The following is a 23,836-nucleotide window of genomic DNA, read 5'->3' as shown; positions in this document are numbered from 1 at the left end:
TGTCAGGTATAAACAGGAGAGATCGAGTGAATCCTTAGAGCATAAAGGCAGTATGAGTATACTTAAGAGAGAAATCAGGAGGGCAAAAAGGGGACATGAGATAGCCTTGGCAAATAGGGTTAAGGAGAATCCAGAGGGCTTTTTTACAAGTACATTAAGGACAAAAAGGTAACTAGGGAGCGAATAGGGCCCCTCCAAGATCAGCAAGGCAGTCTTTGTGTGGAAATGGGGCAGATACAAATGAGTATTTTGCAACAGTGTTTACTGTGGAGGAAGACATGGGAGATATAGAATGTTGGGAAATAGATGGTGACATCTTGAAAAATGTACATATTACAGAGGAGGAAGTGCTGGATGTCTTGAAATGCATAAAGGTGGATAAATCCCCAGGACCTGATCAGGTGTACCCCAGAACTCTCTTGGAAAGTAGGGAAGTGATTGCTGGGTCCCTAGCTGTGATATTTGTATCATTGATAGTCACAGGTGAGGCGCCAGAAGACTGGAGGTTGGCTAACGTACTATTATTTAAGAAACGTGATAAGAACAAGCCAGGGAACTATAGACCAGTGAGCCTGATGGTGGTGGTGGGCAAGTTGTTGGAGGAAATCCTGAGGGACAGGATGCACACTTATTTGGAAAGGTAAAGACTGATTAGGGATTGTCAACACAGCTTTATGTGTGGGAAATCATGTCTCACAAACTTGATTGAGTTTTTTGAAAAAGTAACAGAGGTTTGAGAGGGCAGAGCAGTGGAAGTGATCTATGTGGACTTCAGTAAAGCGTTCAACAACATTCCCCATGGGAGACTTGTTAGCAAGGTTAGATCTCATGGAATACAGGGAGAACTAGCCATTTAGATCTAGAACTGGCTCAAAGGTAGAAGATGGAGGGTGGTAGTGGAGGGTTGTTTTTCAGACTGGAGGTCTGTGACCAGTAGTATGCCACAAGGATCGGTACTGCACCCACTACTTTTTGTCATTTATATAAATGATTTGGATATGAACATAGGAGGTACAGTTAGTAAGTTTGCAGGTGACACCAAAAGTGGAGGTGGAGCAGACAGAGAAGAAGTTTACCTCCGATGACAAGGGGATCTTGATCAGATGGGCCAATGGGCTGAGGAGTGGCAGATGGAGTTTATTACAGATAAATGCGAGGAGCTACATTTTGGGAAAGCAAATCTTAGCAGGACTTATACACTTAATGGCAAGATCCTAGGGAGTGTTGCTGAACAAAGAGACCTTGGAGTGCAGGTTCATAGTTCCTTGAAAGTAGAGTTGTAGGTAGATAGGATAGTGATGAAGGTGTTTGGTATGCTTTCCTTTATTGGTTAGAGCATTGAGTTTAGGAGTTGAGAGGTCTTGTTGCAGAGTACAGGATGCTGGTTAGGCCACTTTTGAAATATTGCATGCAGTTCTGGTCTCCTTCATATCAGAAGGACGTTGTGAAACTTGAAAGGGTTCAGAAAAGACTGAAAAGGATGTTGCCGTGGTTGGAGGATTTGAGCTATCGGGAGAGGCTGAATAGGCTGGGGCTGTTTACTCTGTAGTGTCGAAGGCTGAGGGGTGACCTTATAGAGGTTTATAAAATCATGAGAGGCATGGATAGGATACAAAGTCTTTTCCCGAGGTTGGGGAGTGCAGAACTAGAGAGCATAGATTTAGGGTGAGAGGGGAAAGATATAAAAGAGTCCTGAGGGGCAACGTTTTCACGCAGAGGTTGGTATGTGTATGGAATGAGCTGCCAGAGGAAGTGGTGGAGGCTGTTACAATTGTAACATTTAAAAGACATCTGGATGGGTTTATGAATAAGAAGGTTTCAAGGGATATGGGCCAGGTGTTTGCAAATGGGACTAGATACGTTAGGATATCTGATCAGCATGGATGGGTTTGCTGGAAGGGTCTGCTTCCGTGCTGTACATCTCTGTGACTCTTTGACTCTAAGTGTTGCTAAAAAGCATTATTAGCTTTATAATAGATGGAGATATGAATTTCGCAAATACTGAAAATCTGATAATTATAAACTGAACGTGCTGGAAATATTTGGCAAGTCTAGTTGAATTTGTGATTAGAGAAGTCTGAGACATTTTGTCAGACCAGTGAAAAGTTGGAAATACTGTATTTTGTTTGTCGTTAATGCAATGGGGCTGAATGACACAGTAGAAGCCCGGTAATAGTTTGAATGGAGGAAATGAAAAAGAAGAGAGGGGAAAATGGCAAAGAACATGAGAAAAAATTGTGAAAAGACATTGTTGGCAAGGATTGTTGGAATTATGTTGAGACCAGAAGATCATGAGTGCACTGTTGAAAGATGAGGTGCCGTTCCTTGAGCTTGGCATTAAGCTCCATTATAACGCTCCAGGAGATTGAAGTCAGAAAGCTCAAGGTGAAGAACTGAAATTGACAGCTTAAAACCAGTCATGTATTGTGACTGGGGCATCATTTCAACAAATGGAAGAGCCAGTTGTATCTATTAGACAAAGACTGTATGGGAATTTAGAAGGAATTTCTTTCTTTACCAAATGAATGTGTGGACTTGCTATATGGAATAGCTGAGGCAAATAGTATAGGTGGATCTAGGAGAAGTCAGATATAGGACGTCAAATTCCTATAATCTGAAACACGTGGTGTAGACATTAAGTGTGGGAATGTTGGAGAGGCAGTGATCTCCATGTTCCACTATGAGCTGCACACCACATGTGTGGTGACATGTAGGAGAAGAGCCTAAAAGATTATGCTTGTAAATTTAAGTAAGAATTTATGGGAAGAGGCTTGAACAAAACACTTTAACATCTGGCTGGATCTACTGGCTTATGTTCTCTGAAATACTTTAATTATAATAGTGATGTCCAGTTATTTTTCATATGCTTTTAGAACTTTGTTTCTTTCTTCATAGGCACTGAAACAGCAGATTGTTGACTTGCAGGAAGAACTAAAACGAAAAGAATTAAGGTGGTCAAGTATTCATGCAAGACTTCGAAACCAGATTGAGACACTGACAAAGGAGAACAAAGAGCTTAGAGATGAAGTTAACGTTATGGAAAGACTTCGGTTGGAAACTTGGAAGAAAGCTGAAGCAGTAATTGAAAAAAAAATAGAGAGCACATCTCCACATTTAAACAAAACAGAATTAGCAGTAAGCTTGGGTAGTATACTTTGGGTGTGACAGCATTTTCACATATTACGTTTCTACCCAGACAGTTGTGGTACTATGCACGTACTGTTTAAAACCGAGAATGTCCAATTAAAATCCTTTTCTTTACTCTTCCTTTTCTTTAAATGATAATCAGAAAAGGCTTTCCTGTTGAATTAGTATTGTCATTTCTGTTTCTTAATTTCCAGCTGATAAAGATTTTCGCAAATTACTTTGAAATACAAACTTCTTATCAGTTTAAATATATGAATTTTCAGAACTATAGAGTTCATAAAATTATTTTTATAGATTCCATCGGCTTTCCTATGTCAACATTTTCAAATGTAATTAGTGTAGAACTCAGTAGTATGAACGTAGAAATGAAGAGTACACATGTAAGAATTAAGCATACTCATCTATGAACAAAGTCACAGGAAATTCATTAATTATATATTAGATCTTGCTGTGTGCTGTCTAATGTAATGTTTATACCTTAATTCTGAAGCACTGTTTTTGGTCACTCTTAAATCAGTATATTTTATGATACTTGCACCCAGATTTCTTTCATCATCTCAAATCATAAACTCTCAGGTGTGGCTTCCAGTTTAACACTGTGGCAAGTGAGAATAGTTTCATCTAAATATAACTGTAGGGAATGTACAGTGGCTCATGCAATTCAACTTTCTATATTGTGTGCCTCATTACTGATGCAAATTCTCCTTAAAATGTTATATGCCTTTTTTTTTCTCTTCTCTTCTGCACCCCCACAAAAACTATATTTAGTTTGTTAACTGATCAAACAAACCCCTTATGTCAAGATACCAATATGTACCCAAAACTCTTAGTCAAGGCTATTATCAAAAGAGAAATGAAGGCCCACAATATCAATCATGACAAATTAGAAACTCTGGAGAAAGTGAGGACTGTAGATGCTGGAGATCAGAGCTGAAAAATGTGTTGCTGGAAAAGCGCAGCAGGCCAGGCAGCATCCAAAGAACAGGAGAATCGACGCTTCGGGCATAAGATTCCTGAAGGAGGGCTTATGCCCAAAACGTCGATTCTCCTGCTCCTTGGATGCTGCCTGACCTGCTGCGCTTTTCCAGCAACACATTTTTCAAATTAGAAACTCTGGCAACAAGAAGCACATGAATAATAGCCTAAATGGAATAGCCTAAATTAATCAACATTTTGGTAGGAATTAATATCACAATCATGCTCCAGATTTCAGACTACTTTTTGAGCAAAGTCATTGAAAAATAATTCACAATTGCTTTCCCTACAGTTGTGCAAAATAGAGAAATTAATTTTGTAATTCCATAAATATTAGCATTTCCTGTAGAATGTTTTGTAGAATTGAGAGCAAACTTGTAATTTTCTGGTTGGCGTACTGATCTTAGTATTTTTACAATAGGTTCGACCAAATGGTCAGAAAGATAGAGGCAGATCTGCACACACTGGCATGAAGAAAACCCCTCGCATGATTGAACAGGTACCATCATCCAACTTTTAACCAAGTTGTATTTGTTATCTATACAGGACCCTGAGAAGGCGACATTTATTGCCCATCATAATAATTGCTCTGAGAAGGTAATGGTGAGTTTCCACAACAATATTAGGCTCGGTATTGTAAATTATAATCCAAAAACTTCAAAAGAACAGCTATGGGAGACAGAGTAGAGATGGTGAAAATTCTGAAGCTGAACATCTCCAGTGCAGTGGCTTTTATGCATATATTAATTAATTGAATAAGGAAATGGAAACCTCTCTATCCAAGTTTGTAGATGATCCTTAAGTTAGGAAGCACAGTAAATTGTTCAGATCAATGAATAAATTTATAAAAGGAAATAGAATGACTTTAATAGTTGGACATAACTACAGGAAATGGACTTCCATGTGATATCATCCTTTCTGAACACAAAAAAGCAAATCAGAACATTTTCTTCATGGTAAAAGACTAGGAACAAAGGGACTTAAAAGATGCTGATATGTACACATACCATAAAAATTGGAACTTTTTTTTTATATAAAGCCAAAAAGCTTAATAAGTATTGACCTTTTCCTCAAAGGTTTTGGAATTAAAAAGCTCAGAAGTAAAACCTTACTATGATTGAAGCATTGTCAGATTCACTACAGCGTTGCACTTGCTTTTGGATGCTGACATTTGGGCATAGTTTGTGTTGCAGGAAGATGCATTGCAATGCATGTTCATCAGTTTGATACCTGAGATATGGAGCAAATGTGAATAAGTGGAATTGTGCTGCAGATTAGTTATGATCCAATTAAATAGTGGAACAGAGCTAAGGAGTTGAAAGGCTTAATTGTATTCCTGCATTTAGATCTAAATGACGTAGACATTAAATGTGGGAATGTTGGGGAAGCACTCATCTCCATGTTCCACTATAAGCTGCACACCACGTGACCTGTATGTTGTATTGACGTTTGTAGTTTCGCCTAGGCAGCTGAATAATACATTGTGAATCCTTTTCATCATTCACAGCATCTGAGTAAAACTGGCTAAGCCAGCATTTATTTCTCATTCCTTATTGCCCTTGAGAAGGTGGTATTGAGCTGCTTTCATGAACTTATGTGGTCCTTGTAACTTTCAAAGCTGCTGTCAAAGTAGTTGGTGGATATTTAAATTACAGAAATATGGCTGTGAAAGGAGCCTTGGTTTCAGCACCATTAGCTCCACTGTTCCTGGACAGGTTCCACTATTGCTTAACAGGAGACGTCAGTAATATCCCTACCAGAAGAGATCTAAATGTAAATATACTTTTTTTTCTTGTCCAATCAGGGTAGGAAATAGGGCTTTTGAAACTAATTGGTATATCTGGGCCATTATAGCTTTATATTTTTATAATCAAAATGAATAACCGTACACTACCCCACATTAAACTGCACCTGCCCTCTTGTTGCATACTTACTGAGCTTGTACATATTTCTTTGCAGCCTGCAAAGTCTTTCTCAACCCAGCTTTGAATTTCTGAACTTTGTATGTCGGCAAACCTAAATATTCGATCTTTATTTGAGTCATCACTATAGATTGTAAATAGTTGAGGCTAAGTAGTGATACTTACAGAATTCCCCAAAGCTCATCCTGTCAATTTAAGAATACCTCATCGAGGCCAAGCATTTGGATTCTCTCAATTAATAAACCCCTGTCCTTGCTAATGTATTACTACCAGCTCCATGCGACAATGCCTTGTGTGTTGACCTTTAATGTATATTTAGTACCGGATTGAATACCTTTTGGAAAGTTAAGGGCAATACATTTGCTGGTTCCCTTTTATCTGACCAATAAATGCTATTATATTTGTTAATAACAATTTCCCTTTCAAACAAAAATCACTGATTTATCTGATCATGCTGTGATTTTCTAACAGCATTATTATGACTTCCTTAATAGTCTGAAAGAAAGCGCTGCAATCTGACTGGTCTGTATTTCCCTGTTTTCTCGTTTTCTCATTTTTTGAATAATGGTGTCACAATTACTAACAATTCCATTAGATCAGCCATGATCGTATTAAACGGCAGAGCAGGCTCAAAGGCCTGAATTGCCTACTGCTGTTCCTAGTTTCTAGTTCTAACTTTCATTCTGCTCAAATGATTCCAGAATCTGGTGAATTTTGGAAAATCGTACCCATTACATACAATATCTCTGAGGCTAATTATTTTAGAACCCAGGAAGTAGACCTATGGGTCTGGGGATAGGTCCAATTTTAGACCCTTGAGTTTATCCAGTACTCTTTCTCTGCTGATGTGAATTTCCTTAATTTTCTTACTTACTTTGACAGCTAGGTTATCATCTATTTCTGATATGTAATCAGTGTCTTCTACTGTGAAGATAAACAAATAATTAATCATTGTTTCTGCTCTTTCCTCATTTCTCAAAATATTCTGGTAGAAGTTTAATTTGAGTAAAGATAGATGATATTTATTGTTGCAGACTACTCCAAGAGATATTAAACTCGGACAAGCTGTGAAATTCTCTGCTCCTACAGAGACCAAAAATAGCTTGAAAGAAAGTGAGTACATCTTTTCAGCTAACAATCAGTAGAAAATACTTTAACAATAAAGTAATCATATCAACAAAATTATTTACTGCTACAGAACATTGTAATAATTTTACAACTTCTATGATGTGTGGGATTAATATTGTAAAACACATTCAAAATGTTATGAACCCTGGAATTTGCAAAGTTTTACAGCTATATGCAAGTATCTGTCAAATGCAACATATTCGATAATGTATTCGTAAAGTACATAAATAATAAAATTTTTGTTTCTAACTCTGTTAATCAGTGAAAACAGTGAATTTTGCTTGAAATGAAGGTATTAAGATAACTTGAATGATCAGGGATAGAATAGAGTTGGAGAATACAATGATAAGTAACTAGTACAAACAGAAAAGGAACTAAGAGGGAAGGTAAATTTCACGGTTGGTACAGCTACATTAGTAGAACTAACATCAAAAATGGATTGACAAGAGGAAAAGATTTGCACAGAAGATCTGAAAATAATACAAGTGACTGAAACCTGACCAGATCGAGAACACGATTGGCAAATAAAGATTTCAGGATATAACACGTTTAAGAGAAAAAGAGAACTAAGGAAAGGGATATAAAATATCCATTTCAATTAAAGATAACATTATAGAAATGGTTTTAAAAAGAATTCAACTGTTACTGGACAGATACAAAATGCACGTGTTGAGTTAAAAGGAGAAATTTTCCACCCGATTAACAGTATATCATAGACCACAAACAATGGAAAGGAAATGGAGGAAGAAATATGAAGTGAGAAGCAAGGGTAGGATAATGTTCATTGGAATTTTCAGCTATACCTGAATAAGCTGATAGGAAAGCTTTTTAGTTAAAAAGTTTGCTGAAAGTAGAAGACAGAGATTCAAACAAGTGTGTAGTTACTCCGATTCGAAGCAAATAAAAAGCAATGTTCCACAAGAATCTGTGGTGAATGTCTAGCTATTCATGAATTAAATGAAGAATTAGGGTCCTAGGACAAGTGACAATATCAAAATTTATAGATGCTATCAAACTGACAAGATGGGAGGCCACAATACAGCTGGCAATGTGGAAAAATGTGATATAAAACAAGATGATGTTAGAGGAAAAATGATTTACACCTATCACATTTTTCACTATCACTGAGCTTCTTAATTAGTTTTTAAGCCAATGGAGTACTTTTGAAGTGTAGTCACTGTTATAGGATAGGAAATGTGGCAAAAGATTTGTGTGCAACAAACTCTCTCAAATAACATTGTGACAATGACCGAGTAATTTGTTTTTGAGATGTCAATTGAGGGATAAATGCTGGCCAGAATATCAAAGATATTTCCTGTGCTAGCTGTGATATCATGGGTTCTTTTGCATCCATCTGAGACGCTGAATGAGTTCAATGTCTCATCCAAAAGACAGAAGTCTGACCATGTCTCACACTGCAGTATGGCACTGCAGTGTTTGCCTTAATTTTTGTGTTTAAGTTCTGAAATGGAACCTAAATCCAGAATCACTTTAGTTTGAGCCAAAGATTGCTTGAGACACAGCTAAGACAAAGCTTGCAAATTTGGCAGTTAAATCATAAATGAACTTTGACATGGATAAATGTAAAGTTATATGTGGTAGTAAAATTAGAAAAATCACCAACACCTAATGAAATAAACAAAACACAGGGTAGTTGGAACATCAAAGGGACCTAGATAAAATGAAGAATCAATTATTAGAAATGGTGTGGAGAGTCAGTATAATATTTAAAAGTGCTACAAAACCATTAGGATCTATATTTCTACAAATGTTCAATAGATTGACTAGTTAAATTTTAAAACAAAAACAGAAGTTGCTGGAAAAGTTCAGCAAGTCTGGCAGCATCTGTGAAGAGAAATCAGAGTTAATATTTTGGATGGTGATCCTTCCTCAGAACTTTTGCTTTTCCAGCAACTTATTTTTATTTCTGATTTGCAGCATCCACAGCTTAGTTGGCTAGAATCTATCTTGTGGACCAGAATAATACCAATAAATTCAATCCTTCTTTCAGCTGAGGTGGACTCTGGGTGTGCCTCTGTGATTTACCCATAGTAACAACAAATCATTTGCTGAGTTTTGGCAAATAATTCCAAAGGATAAACCTCAAGGCAGAGAATTTGCGAATGTATCAGAAGTAGTGAAATTATGCTAAACTTGTTAGCATAACTTGATTCTTGTTGGATTGTATCTAGAATGCAGTGCTCCAGAATTAATTATGCCTCTAGCTCAACTGTTCCAGTACAGCTACAACGGTACCTGACCATGTAGAAAATTTTCAGGTATGAGCTATTCACAAAAAACAGAATAAATCCTACATAGCCAATTACCATCCTATCAGTCTACTTTAAAAGATTAGCAAAATTATGGAAGGGGCCATTGACAAGCTGAACTTTGCAAAGGAAAAACCTGCTCACTAACCTTTAGTTTGGGTTCTGCCAGGGCCACTCAGCTCCTGACCTCAATATAGCTTGGTCCAAACAGGGTCGAAAGACCTGAATACCAGGGATTAGATGAGAATAACTGCTCTTGACATCAAGGGAGATGCCAACCAAGTATGGCGTCCTGGGTCCTAGCAAAATCAGAGTCAAGGAAGACTTTTCACTGATTGGAGTCATACCCACACAAAAGATGATGGTTGTGGTTACTGGAGGTCAAACATCTCAAACCTAGGACATCACTGCAGGGTTCCTCAGATTAGTGTCCTAGGCTAAAACATATTCACTTGTAATGATCTTCCCTCCATCATAAGGTCAGATTAGGCATGTTTGCTGATGATTGTGAAGTGTTCAACACAATTTCTCACTCCTCAAATACTGAAACCATTTGTATCCACTTGCAATAAGACCTGGGCAAATCCAGACTTGGCCTGTCAAGTAGCAAGTGACATTTGTGCCACAGAAGTGTCAGGCTATGATCAACTCAAACAGAGTGAGTCTAACAATATCCCTTTGACATTAAATCACATTACCATTGCTAAACCAACCACTGTCAACGTCCTGAGGTTTACCGTTCACCAAAAACTGAACTGGACTATAAATGGCTACAGGAAAAAATCAGAGGCTAGGCATTATACAGCCCATAATTCATCTCCTGTTTCCCCAATGCCTACCTGCTACCTGCAAGGCACAAGCCAGAAGAGTGCTTGTGTACTCTCCAGTTGTCTGGCTGGATGCATATGCAACAGGATGGAGAAGCTTGACTCTATCCAGGAAAAAGCAGGTTGCTTGATTGGCACCCTATCCACTGCTTTCGACACTCCCCCTCCAACACCAATGGACAATCTACAGAATGTACTGCAGTAACTCGAGGCTCCTAAGACAGGACTTTCCAAACGCACACGTGACTTTCATTTGGAACGACAAGGATGGAAGATGCATGGACCACCACCTGCAAGTTCCTCTCCAACTCTTCAGTCTAATCATGACAAGATCGGGACTGATCTGATTACTCCTATTCCTGCCACCCCTGCAAATCTTTGCTAACTTTTTTTTTGGGGGGGGGGGGGTTGCTGGTGGTGGTGGTGATTTGGAAATGCTCCAGATTTCTGTCTTGAATGGGAGATCCCTTGCTTTTTTTGTTAACAGTGACCCCTTCGTTTTGGATTTTCCTACAGGAGGAAAAGCCCTTTCTATATCCAAACAGACAAGATCCCTTAGAATCTTATTTGTTTTAATTAATTCACCTTTTTATTCTTCAAATATTTCAGCAGAGGCAAGCCTAGCCTATCTGACTTTTTCTAACAAAAAATAACACCCATTCTAGGTATAGTCAGTAAACCACTTCAGTACACACAAACACACATACACACTTATTCACACTTACACACAAACACACACACAAACACACACACATACTCACACAAACACACACATACACACACTACACACACACACACACACACACATGCACAAACACACACTTACACACAAACACACACACTCATCATCTTGAAATAAGGAGACCAGTACTATACACAGTATTTCAGATGAGATCTCACCAATGCTATGTATAACTGAAGCATAGAAAGGTAGAAAACAGGAGCAGTAGTAGGCCATCAGGCTCTTTGAGCCTGCTCCACAATTCATTATGGTCGTGGTTGATCATCCAACTCAAAAGACTATTCTCATTTTTCCACCTTTATCCTTTTAAGCCTCCAGCCCAAGTATTTTATCCAGCTCCTTCTTGAAATCACACACTGTTTGATCTCAATTGCTTTCTGTGATAGCGAAATTCATCAGCTCACCAGCCACTGGTTGAAGAATTTTCTCCATAGCTCAGTCCTAAGTAGTTTACCCCATATCCTTAGACACAGTCGTCATTGGGAACATCCTTCCTGCATCAATTCTGTCTAGTCCTGTTAGAATTTAGAGTTTCTATGAAACCCTGCCTCATTTTTCTCTACTTCAGAAAATATAATCCTGACACTGATGCAATCTCTCATATGTCAGTCCTCCCATTTCAGAAATCAGTCTGATAAACCTTCTCAGCATTCCCTGTGTAGAAAAAACATTCTGCCTCAGATAAGGAGACCAAAGCTGCATACATTACTCCAGGTCTCATCAAGGCACTGTTTAATTGCAGCAAGACGTCTCTGCTCCTGTACTTCAATCTGATCTGTTTTTACCCTTGTTCTTGTGGTGTATGAGATTAACGGGGATGGACAGGGTGAATAGAAAGCAGCTGTTCACCTTAATTGAAAAGTCAGCAACAAGGGGGTATAATTTTCAAGTGAAAGGCAGGTGGTTTAGAGGGGATTTGAGGAAAGGTTTTCTGTGATAGGAGTCTGGAATGCACTGCCTGGGAGGGAGTTGAGGCGAGAAATCTCAGAACCTTTTAAAAAGTACTTTGACGAGCAAACGAAAGAGATGATTGTTGATTTAAGGAGGGCATGGAGCAACCACTCTTTGCTGGACATCGATGGCTCCCCCATGGAGATCGTGAAGAGCACCAAATTTCTTGGCGTCCACCTGGCGGAGAAACTCACCTGTCCCTCAACACCAGCTCCGTAGCCAAGAAAGTCCAGCAGTGTCTTTACTTTCTGTGTAGGTTGAGGAAAGCCCATCTCCCACCCCCCCACCCCCATCCTCACCATATTCTACAAAGAGTTCACTGAGAGTACCCTGAGCAGCTGCATCACTGCCTGGTTCAGGAATTGCACCTTCTCCGGTTAGAAGACCCTACAACTGATAGTGAGGACAGCTGAGAAGATCATTGGGGTCTCTCTTCCCTCTATTTCAGACATTTACACCAAATGCTTCATCCACAAGCCTAACAGCATTGTAGATGACTCCACACATCCTCATTCAAACTCTTCTCTCTCCTGCCATCTGGCAAAAGATACCAGAGTATTCGGTCTCTTAAGGCCAGATAGTGCAACAGTTTCTTCCCCCAAGCCATCAGGCTCCTGAGCACTGTATGATCACACTCTATTCCATCTGCAATTCTTTGCAGACTTTTCCAATTGCTGCAGGAACAATGGTTTATTAATGATCAATACTCATTGCACAGTAATGTATCCACCACTGTGCCTATTGTCTTGTCAGGGATTCCTGTGCTGTATTGCGTGTTTTGCACATTTCTGATGCACTTTATGCTGCCCTGTGTATGACTGTACTCTCGTGTAATTTGTGTTGTTATGTAGTACCTTGGTCCTGGAGGAATGCTGTCTCGTTTTCACGGTATCAGTTGCATCTGCTGGAAATGACAAATAAAGCTACTCTTGCCTTGGTGTCATATCGTTAAAGACTATGGGCTTAGTGAGGGAAAGTGGGACTAGTGTGGGTGGTATTATGTTTTTGACAGTACAGACCTGATGGGCCAAAGAACCTCTTCTGTTCTATGTGACATTTTTCAATTCAGTAATGTTGACAAGTACATTGGCACAACCAAAGTTGATCAGCATTAATTGTTTTTATTTTTTCCGATTCTGTTTCAGTGACATCTTCTATATCCCTCACTGATGTGACTTATTCTGCAACAGATAGTATGATGCATTCAGAGCTCTCTCAAAATTTTCCAAACTCTGATGGAGTTTCAGAACCAGTTGGATCTGTAAGTCTTCTGTGATGAAATACATACTAGTAGAAAAATTGAGAATATAGTTTAAACCTAAAAAGTTTAAAGCATTAAGATGCTAATAGTACATTTTAGATTGTGACAATGAAAAGTAGGTTTCCTGTTTAACTTTGTATTGTTATGACCTCAGCTGATGTTAATACCGGGGGAAAGTGAGGACTGCAGATGTTGGAGATCAGAATTGAGAGTGGGGGTGCTGGAAAAGTACAGCAGGTCAGGCAACATCCGAGGAGCAAGAGAATCAATGTTTCGGGCAAGAGTCCTTCATCAGGAATGAGGCTTGTGAGCCGAGGGGGTGGAGAGATAAATGAGAGGGGGGGGGTGGGGCTGGGGGAAATGTAGTTGAGCGTGTGATAGGTAGATGAAGGTAGGGGTAATGGCGATAGGTCACAGAGAAGGGTGGAGTGGATAAAATCATGCTTGATCCTAATTTTTATTTAGTTTTAGTTTAATGTAACAATCTTTTACTTAAACAAAACAATATAGGGCGGGAGAATTCGGTTAGCAATGAAGGAGAAATTTATAAGTTTTATTTCAAAAAGCTATCATCGATGTAGCAGTTCGAAAGCTTTCAAAAACACAGAGCAAAATAATATTCCATCCATTCCCCAACAACATTGCTATACAGTTACTCAAATAAAGAGGAATTTCCTTTCCTGCCCAACTTGTAGGTTTGACTTAACTGCTTTTACCTCAACTCTTGTCCTCTGAGTTTGTGAAGTCCTAGCATCACTGAGTTCTGAGACTTTTTCAGGTTTAAATAACCAATGCAGATTTCTCTCCTGATGTTAGAAGTTTTCACAAACTGAAACCTTTGAACTCAGAACTTGTTCAATTAATGGCTTTGAACAAATTCCCTTTTCTAACACACAAGTTATTTTTGCAACTGACCTCAGTTAGGTCTTCTTTGAACTGAGTTCAGAATGTTTAATTTTTTTAAAATATAAAAATATTGATCACACAAGCTTGTGCTAAGCTAATGGCTTCATTTATTTCTTGTCTTATCATAAAATCTACAATATAAACACTCCAAGAGGCCTTCAGTTACCTACACTATAGTTAAGTATTGTTTGAATTCCAATTGTTGAGAAAATGGTATTTATGTATAACCCGTATACCTTTCATCACAGTATTTTCTGGCTGGGCAAACCCAATGATCCGTTAATTTTAAACAGAGAGCAATTGACCTTTCAGGTCCAGAATGTTTTTAAATTTTCAATCCTTTTTTTGTCGTGGGCAGCTATGAGGGTACTGTAATTGTTCCTCGTGTCCAAGCCTAGGGCAGAATTGTTGCTTCTAAATGTTTAATCAAAGCTTCATGTATCTGTGAGGATCAACCAAAGAGGATCCAGCTGTAGTTTTATTTCTCCCCTTCCCTGCAGTTTAGTAACCCCATAAATTCAGTAAGAAGGTTGGTATATAAATATTGACCATTGAGTAAGATATTGAAAGACAGGTAGCAACTGTCAATTCATTCAGGAAGCAGGGGGGTATGCAACAAGTATTCATTTTTAATATCTGTTAAGAGAATGCTGAAAATACTCAGCAGCTCCAATGTAATGTGGAGAGAGGATGGTAGGATTAAAACTTCCAGTCAGAGAAGCTTCCAGCAAATAAAATAAGTGAGAATATGGAAATACTGCTTCTCATAGGGGTGTCACCAATAGAACAGTGTAATAAGTATGACACTTGCAGGAAGTTGTGCCATACGCATGACATTGAATATTATTGTTAGTTGATCTCTTATGCTCATGATAAGTCCCTGATGCTATCTTTATATTTCTGTTTTTTGCCATTTCCTGTTTGTTAAACAAAATACTATGGACAAGAGATCTAATTTGGGAACATGTAAATAAAATGAAAGTGGTGGAGGTTCATGATGTTATGATTATATGAGGACAACACCATGTACAGCTTTAAGTTTGATTTGTATATCTATATTGTGTGGGCTAAGAATGGAAGGAATTAGTTTAACATTTGAATTCTGAGAGCAGAAGTGTTGCCTGGAAATTTTTACATGCACTTAAATAACTGCTTTAGAAAAGATAGAGCTGTTACTGCCAACTAGGTGTACACATGCAAATAAATGCTGCAACCAGTTCTTTTAGAAAGATAGGACATCCATAAGGGCAGTGAATGTTCAGATTTCTGTTAGAGCAGCATTTTATTCAGGAATAAAAGCCTATAAGAGCAGCAGTTCAGTTCAGCAAGCTATAGAACAGTCAGGAAGCAGAACAAAATCCCAAATGGGTTAATGTCAGTAGGAAAAAGCTCCAGAAACAAAATACTGAGGAAGTGGAGCTTAAGGAATCAATGTTCAGAAATGAGTGAATTATTATATTCGCAATTTGTTCAAGATCTAATGAAGAGAAATTACCTCAAGAAAACTATCATGGAGTGAATGCAGACATATTAACTGAACAAGGAACTTTAAAGTGGAAACAGGGTCACCTTTACTGAAGTATAGGTATCTGCAAGGTTGTACAGGAATTTTACCTTGTATTAGGACTGTTTCAACCAGTTTTCTTCCAGTGTAAAATAGTCTTTAATAAACATTGTTATCTTTCGTAAAAGTACATTAGCAGCCTCTTGTAAATTTGTTCAGTGACTGACTATCACAGTAATGAATTTACAAAAATGAAAAGTTATGGCCATCAAGTCAGATGTCATTCTGGGATTTGACTTGTTTAGTATTACGATAAGCTGGAATCATAACTATGCAAACATGGCAAGAAAGAATGATAGTGACTGATAAATGATAAACAGACTGTCTGACAGGAAATGATAGTGTACAAATCTAGGAGTGAATCAACAAGTAAGGCCAGAGGCTACAAAAATAATAAAAGAACAAAACTGAAGGCTTTGTGTCTGAATGCATGTAGCATTCAAAACAAAGCACATGAAATGATGATGCAAATAAAAAATAAATATGATCTGATAGCCATTACAGTGTCATGGCTGCAGGATGACAGAGATTGGGATCCAAATAATGAAAGACACAACATTTAGGAACCACCAAAACCAAGGAAAATGTGGAAGGGGGGCCCTGTTAATTAATGATGGTACAGATGATAACAAGATACAGAGTGATGACTCAAGTTCTGGAAACCAAGCTATGGAATTGATTTGGATAGAGATGAGAAATGATAAAAACAGCAGTTGTGGCACTGGTGTAAAAAGCTGCCTAGCAATAACTATATGGTAGGATGTCATGCAAAGATAAAATAATGAGAACTTGTCAAGAAATCAGAAGGGTATGCCAGTTGGTAATGGGGGTTATTGATCTGTATTTAAACTAGATAAATCAGAATAGACAAAGGTAGCTGAGATGCATTCATAGAATGTTTTCAGGATTGTCTCTTGGAGCAGCACATTCTGGAACCAAACAGAGAACAAGTTATACTGGATCTGGCACTGTGCAGAGATCGATTAATTACTGACTTCATGGTGAAGGTGCTCCTAGGTAGAGTGACCTATGATTGAATTTTGCATTCAGTTTGAGAGGAATGGGTCTGAGACTAATACCTTAAGTGTGCATCTATGAATTTCTCAATGATGGAGGAGCCCAACATATTAGTGTAAAAAATAAGGTTGAAACATTTACTACAATCTTTAGCTAGATATGCCAAGTGGATGATCCATCTCACCCAACACTAGAGGTATATATAGATACCAGTCTTCAGTTGATTCAATTCACTCCACATGGTATCAACAAATCTCTAATAGCACTAGATAATGCAAAGGCTATGGGCCCTGACAACATTCTGGAACTTGCCGCATCCCCAGCCAAGCTATTCCAGTATGTCTGTATCACTGGTATCTACCTGACAATGTGGAAAATTGCCCATGTATATTCTGTACACAAAGCAAGCCTAATTCAATCTGGCCAATTCCTGTCCATCAATCTAGTCTCCGTCATCATTAGTGATGGATGATGTTACTGACATTGCTATCAAGAGCACTTAGCAGTAGCTTACTCACTAACATCCCATTTTGTTTCCACTAGGGCCACTCAGCTCCTCATCTCATTGTAGTTGCTTCAAGCAACCTGTTCAGACATGTTATGACACACAAATGGAACAGATGGCTCAGAAGTGGGACACTACCACTGCACCACAGAGCCTTTCCCAACCTTAAGCAATCCAAATCATAGCCTCCTTACAATGGAATTACAGGTGGTTGCCACAGCACCTGGATCTGATTTCATTGTACCCTTTGTCCAAACATGGATTAAAGAACTAAACTCCAGAAGTGAGGACAGCATGCTTGCCCTTGACGTCAAGCCTGCCTTTGATTGGTGTGGCATCAAGGAGCCCTGGCCTTGGAGTCATTGGGACTGCACTCATTGGAATCATATGTAACCTAAAGGAAGCTGGCTTTTTGTTTTATTTAAGTAGTGGTGAACTCTTTTTTTGGTGAATCACTGCAGACAATGAGTTGTAGGTAGACCCACAAAGTGTTTGGAAGGGAATCCCAGGATTTTGATACTAAAAGGCCGCAATATGTTTTCAATTAAAGATGATTAGTAGTTCGGACTGGAACTTGCAGGGAGCGGTGCACCCATACATCTACCCTTGTCCTTCAAGATATTTGTGTTCATAGGTTCGGAAGGTGCAGTATAAGAAGCTTTGGTTACCGGAGGTCTGTCATCTGCAATGATATCACTGCAGGAGTTTCTCAAGATAGTATCCTAGATCCATTCATCTTCAGCTGTTTCACCAATGGCTTGCTTCTGTCATCAGATCAGAAGATGGAAGGGAGATCTTGTAAAATTTTATAGGTTTCTAACAGAACTAGATAAGATAAATATTGGAAGAAAGTTCACAATGACAGGCGATTTCAAAACCAGGGGTCACAGTCTAAGGCTATGATGTAGGCCATTTATGACTGAAATGACAAAAAATTTCTTCAGCCAGAGTGGTGAGCCTGTGGAATTCTCTGCCACTGAAAACAGTTGAGACAAAAACATTGAATGTTTTCAAAAAGGAGTTAAGTATAGTTTTTGGGGCGAAAGAAATCAAAAGATATAGAGAGAAAAAAGGAACAGGATGATCAGTCATAATCATATTGAATGGCAGAACAGGCTGATAAACTGATTGCTTTACTCCTGCTTCTATTTTCCATGTTTCTAAATGGATATATTCACTGTGCAGTGTTCAGTACCATTCACAACTTCTTGAATATGGAAGTGTCCATATCCTAATGCAACTATACCTGACAGCAAACATTCACGCTTGGGTTGATGAGTAACATTCATACTATACAAATACTAGGTGGGTATTGTCACAACAAGAGCAAAAAGGCATTCAACAACCTGCTGCATAAAAGGTTACTGCGTAAGATAAAGATGTACGGTGTTACAAGTAATGTATTAGCTTGGATAGAGGATTGGTTAACAGGAAGCAAACAATGAAGATAAATGAATGCTTTTCTGCTTGGCAATCAGTGACTAGTGGCATGCCTCAGAGATCAATGTTAGGGACTGTAATTATTCGCAATTTACGTAGATTATTTGGAGTTGGAGACTATGTATAGTGTGTCAGATATGGATAACACTAAGCTGAGTTGATAGAGCAAAGTGTGCAGAGGATTGTGAAATTTTGCAGAGGGACATAGATAATTTAAGTGAGTGGGCAAAGTTCTGGCAGATGGCGTACAGTGTTAATACATGTGAAGTCATTCATTTTGGTAGGGATAACTGTAAAAAAGACTATTATTTGAATGGTAAAAAATTGCAGCATGCTGCAGTGCAGAGAGACCTGGGTATCCTTGTGCATGAAACGCAGAGAGTTGGTCTGCAGGTGCAACAGGTAATTAAGAAGGCAAATGGAATTTTGCCCATCATTGCTAAAGGGATTGAGTTTAAAAGCAGGGAGGTTATGTTGCAGTTGTATATGCTGCACAATTTTGGTCTCCTTACTTGAAAAAAAGATATACTGGTACTAGAAGCAATGTAGAGGAGGTTCACTAGATTGATTCCGGAGTTGAGGGGTTGGCTTGTGAGGAGATTCTGAGTAGACTGGGATTATATTTGTTGGAATTTCAAAGAACAAGAGAGGGGGCATCTTAAAGAAACATATAAAATTATGAAGGGAATAGCTAAGACAGAAGTAGAGAATGGTTCCACTTCTGGGTGAAACTAGGACAAGAAGTCTCAGCCTCAAAATTAGGGGGAGCAGATTTAGGACCAAATTGAGAAGGAACTTCTTCACTCAAAAGATTGTGAATCTGTGGAATTTTGTGCCCAGTGAAGTAGTTGAGGCTTCCTCATTGAAGGTTTTTAAAGCTAACATAGATAACTTGTTGAACAGTAAAGGAATTAAGAGTTATGGTGAGAGGATGGGTAAGAAACCATGAAAAGATCAACCATGATCTTATTGAATGGCCAAATGGGCTCGAAGGGCCAGATGGCCTACTCCTGCTCCTATTTCTTATGTTCTCAACCTAACCATTCCCTCTTGACATACAATGGCATTACTATCACTGAATTCCTCCAATGGGCTTACCATTGACCAGGAACAGCACTGAACTAGCCATGCAAATATTGTTGTTACAAGAACAGTTCATAGGTTAGCATTCTTAAAGTAGAGAAGTTCAGAGTCATGTAGAATAGGTTCTTGTATTGGGAGATATTATTAATGAAGAAAATACATTTGGTGGGAATTACGAAGGTTAGTCAGGAAGCTGTAGGTTGTTGAATAGAGTTGGATTCTGAGCACATCTGATTTTAGAAAAGGTTTGTAAACAAAGCTTTTATAATGTAAAATTTATAATGTGAAAATTGCATTTACTTCTTACTAAGGAAAATTACTGACAAGCTGAAAATAGCCCTGGTTTAATTATCCTTTGTTTTCAGACAAATGGTAACTTGAAGATTCCCTTTGATCTTGACTGTTCTGTAATATGTTATGGGAGATCACCCTGTATTTGACACCTTTGTTTTAATAAATTGTTTAAAATATAAAAGTCTGTTAAAAGTTAATTAGAAATTTCAGTAAGAGTAAACACAGGCATTTACAATGGAGTTATGTTGTCATTCAGAACTGACATTAGTGTCTTGGATTTAAGGGTACAAGTTGAAGGAAACTATTAATTCCTTTTCTGAATTTCTAAAACAGACTCTTGAGCCTAATGCAACTGAAGATGAAATTCAAGAAGTGATTAAGTATCCAGATGGAAAGGTGAGAGAGTGTTTTTGTATATACTGAATATTGTTGACCTCTTGTAAATTTTACATTTAAATAACTTTTTACCATTGTTACAGTACCTCCTTTCCCAACAAAGCAAGTCATGCATTAAGAGCAACTTTCAAACTCCCTGTTGAATGAGAATGAGAGTTGGACATTCAAAAGCTATTGAGAAGTGAGTTACAGCTTTGAAATGCAGCTCTGCTGAAGCCTTTTAATTAGCTGAACAAAATGAAGAACCAATTAACTTGTCTGCAGGAAAATTTGAATACTTTATCTTTATGGGCTTTTACCTTATGAGGAGAAGAGGAAGTTGATAACTGGAGAAATTAGTATGTGATTAGTGTTGGCAACAATAGAAAGTGAAACGTAAGGAAATGCCAGTGTGAAAAGGACTGGATGGGTGCATGACATCAGAAACTGGACTGAGGAATGAATGACAGCAACACATAACTGCAATGAATGGAGACAAATATCTATGGCCTTTTATGAATTATGATTAGTAATAAATGGATGGAAGAAGGACGGATTGCACCTAAATTGGAAGGGGACTAATATACTGGCAGAGAGATTTGCTAGAGCTGATGGGGAGGATTTAAACTACTAAGGTGGGGGAATGGGACTCAGGGAGATAGTGAGGAAAGAGATCAATCTGAGACTGGTACAGTTGAGAATAGAAGAGAGTCAAACAGAAGGGGCACGCAGTGACAGGGTAGGACTAATAAATTAAACTGCATTTATTTCAATGCAAGAGGCCTAACAGGGAAGGCAGATGAACTCAGGATGTGAATAGGAACATGGGACTGGGATATCATAGCAATTACAGAAACGTGGCTCAGGGATGGGCAGGACTGGCAGCTTAATGTTCCAGGATACAAATGCTACAGGAAGGATAGAAAGGGAGGCAAGAGAGGAGGGGGAGTGGCATTTTTGATAAGGGATAGTGTTACAGCTGTGCTGAGGGAGGATATTCCTGGAAATACATACAGGGAAGTTATTTGGGTGGAACGGAGAAATAGGAAAGGGATGATCACCTTATTGGGATTGTATTATAGATCCCCTAATAGTCAGAGGGAAATTGAGAAACAAACTTGTAAGGAGATCTCAGCTATCTGTAAGAATAATAGGGTGGTTATGGTAGGGGATTTTAATTCCAAACATAGACTGGGACTGCCATAGTGTTAAGGGTTTAGATGGAGAGGAATTTAAGTGTGTACAAGAAAATTTTCTGATTCAGTATATGGATGTACCTACTAGAGAAGGTGCAAAACTTGACGTACTGTTGGGAAATAAGGCAGGGCAGGTGACTGAGGTGTCAGTGGGGGAGCATTTTAGGGCCAGCGACCATAATTCTATTAATTTTAAAATAGTGATGGAAAAGGATAGACCAGATCTAAAAGTTGAAGTTCTAAATTGGAGAAAGGCCAATTTTGACGGTATTAGGCAAGAACTTTAGAAAGCTGATTGGGGGCAGATGTTCACAGGTGAAAGGATGGCTGGAAAATGGGAAGCCTTCAGAAATGAGATAACGAGAATCCAGCGAAAGTATATTCCTGTTAGGGTGAAAGAAAAGGCTGGTAGGTATAGGGAATGCTGGATGACTAAAGAAATTGAGAGTTTGGTTAAGAAAAACAAGAAAGCATATGTAAGGTACAGACAGGATAGATCGAGTGAATCCTTAGAAGAGTATAAAGGAAGTAGGAGTATACTAAAGAGGGAAATCAGAAGGACAAAAAGGGGACATGAGATCACAACAACCAGAAAAACGAATGACATTTACAAAATACCATGTAAGGTCTAATAAACATTACATCGGACAGACAGGCATAAAACTAGCCACCAGGATACACAAACACCAACTAGCCACCAAAAGATATGACCCACTATCAGTAGTATCCTTGCATACAGACGAAGAAGGACACCACTTCGACTGGGACGACACATCCATCCTGGGACAGGCTAAACAAAGAACGGATGGGAATTCCTGGAGGCCTGGCATGCAAATCAGAAGTCCATCAACAAACACATCAATTTGGAGCTCATTTACCAACTTCTGAGAAAAGGAACTGGAAGTGATATCACTCACCTTAACAGACCAAGATACACAAATAGAAAGCAGAACAGAATACCAGCGCTTCACCGGAGGCTCACTGATGATGTTACCTAGTACGATGAAGAAACACCTGAAAACAAACCTGCAAGCTCATTGAGCAAGTTTACAACGTAAGCTGTTGTTCTGGATGTAGGTTTGCTCGCTGAGCTGGAAGGTTCATTTCCAAACGTTTTGTCACCCTACAAAACCCCATCTATCACCCCCTGAGAAAAAGAACAGGAAATGGTGTCACCACAGGAAATGGCATCACCAACCCAAAGAAACCCAAACATCTAAATAGAGAGCAGGAATTATCAACAGTGCTTCACCTGGAGGCCCACTGAAGATGTTACCTAGTAAGGTGATGAAACGTCTGGAAATAAACCTTCCAGCTCAGCGAGCAAGCCTACATCCAGAACCTCAACCTGAGCTACAAATCTTCTCAAAATTTGCTAATAAGCTGTTGTTGAATTAAATGTGTTTCCACTCGTAAGAATTGATGCAGTAGGTGCAGAAACAATTAGTTAATCTCTCTCATTTTCCCTATTCCATGGAAAGATATCTTGTCATTTGGTTATCAGGCTATGTACACAAACTAACTGTATGTTGAATCAGTAGAAATACCTATGTGTTTGCACATCATTAGTCTGAAGCCCAAAGGTGTCATAACTTTCACCATTCTTGGTTTTGATCCATTTTAGGTCATCTGTTACCAGGTTAACAAGTCTTCTGATGTGCAAGATTTTGTGAAAACATGAGGGTTGAATTTAACTATTGTGAACCCCCATCACTTAAAGGGAGCACTAAGTATGTGTAGAATTGTTTTCCTTTACAATTTACAGAATTTTGCCATCCAAATTACAAACTCCTCGGACATACTATAGGTTTAGAAAATATGCTAAATTATTTTATTAACCTGTTTATTTCCTGAGTTTTCTACCAAATCTCTTATACTTAAGAATAATTTATTTTGTAGGTCGAACAAGTGTTGAAAAGTGGACGTCACGTAATTATTTTTTGTAATGGTACCCGAAAAGAAATTAGTGCAGATGGGAAAACTACTAGAGTGACCTTCTTCAATGGGGATGTAAAACAGACAATGTCTGACCAAACGGTGGTAAGCAATAAATCACTTTAAGATTTTTACATCGACTTGAATAAAGAAAAGTTTGCATGTCATTGTTTCTTATTCTGCTGATTAAATCTTGACACAAAGTGGCCTAGTTTTTTTTTAAAGTTATATACCAATGCTATACATTGAAGAGATGACACAAACTTCAAACTCTCATGCATGACAAAACTCACTTGGG

General features: G+C 38.5%; 1 protein-coding gene across 4 annotated transcripts in view; it reads left to right on the top strand.

Annotated features, from left to right (window-relative positions):
- The window catches only part of LOC122550724 (centromere protein J-like), a 95,914-nt gene that overhangs the window by 60,183 nt on the left and 11,895 nt on the right, over window positions 1-23,836 (top strand). For all 4 annotated transcript variants that reach the window (XM_043691877.1, XM_043691876.1, XM_043691874.1 and 1 more), the window contains 6 exons: window positions 2,896-3,135; window positions 4,544-4,621; window positions 7,079-7,157; window positions 13,108-13,223; window positions 20,366-20,428; window positions 23,503-23,643. In XM_043691877.1, coding sequence (XP_043547812.1) covers window positions 2,896-3,135; window positions 4,544-4,621; window positions 7,079-7,157; window positions 13,108-13,223; window positions 20,366-20,428; window positions 23,503-23,643 — 717 coding nt within the window. The remainder of the gene's footprint in view (window positions 1-2,895; window positions 3,136-4,543; window positions 4,622-7,078; window positions 7,158-13,107; window positions 13,224-20,365; window positions 20,429-23,502; window positions 23,644-23,836) is intronic.

The sequence above is a fragment of the Chiloscyllium plagiosum genome, chromosome 6 (genome assembly GCF_004010195.1).
Source record: "Chiloscyllium plagiosum isolate BGI_BamShark_2017 chromosome 6, ASM401019v2, whole genome shotgun sequence".
Classification (NCBI taxonomy): domain Eukaryota; kingdom Metazoa; phylum Chordata; class Chondrichthyes; order Orectolobiformes; family Hemiscylliidae; genus Chiloscyllium; species Chiloscyllium plagiosum.
This window is presented reverse-complemented; position numbering and strand designations above follow the sequence as displayed.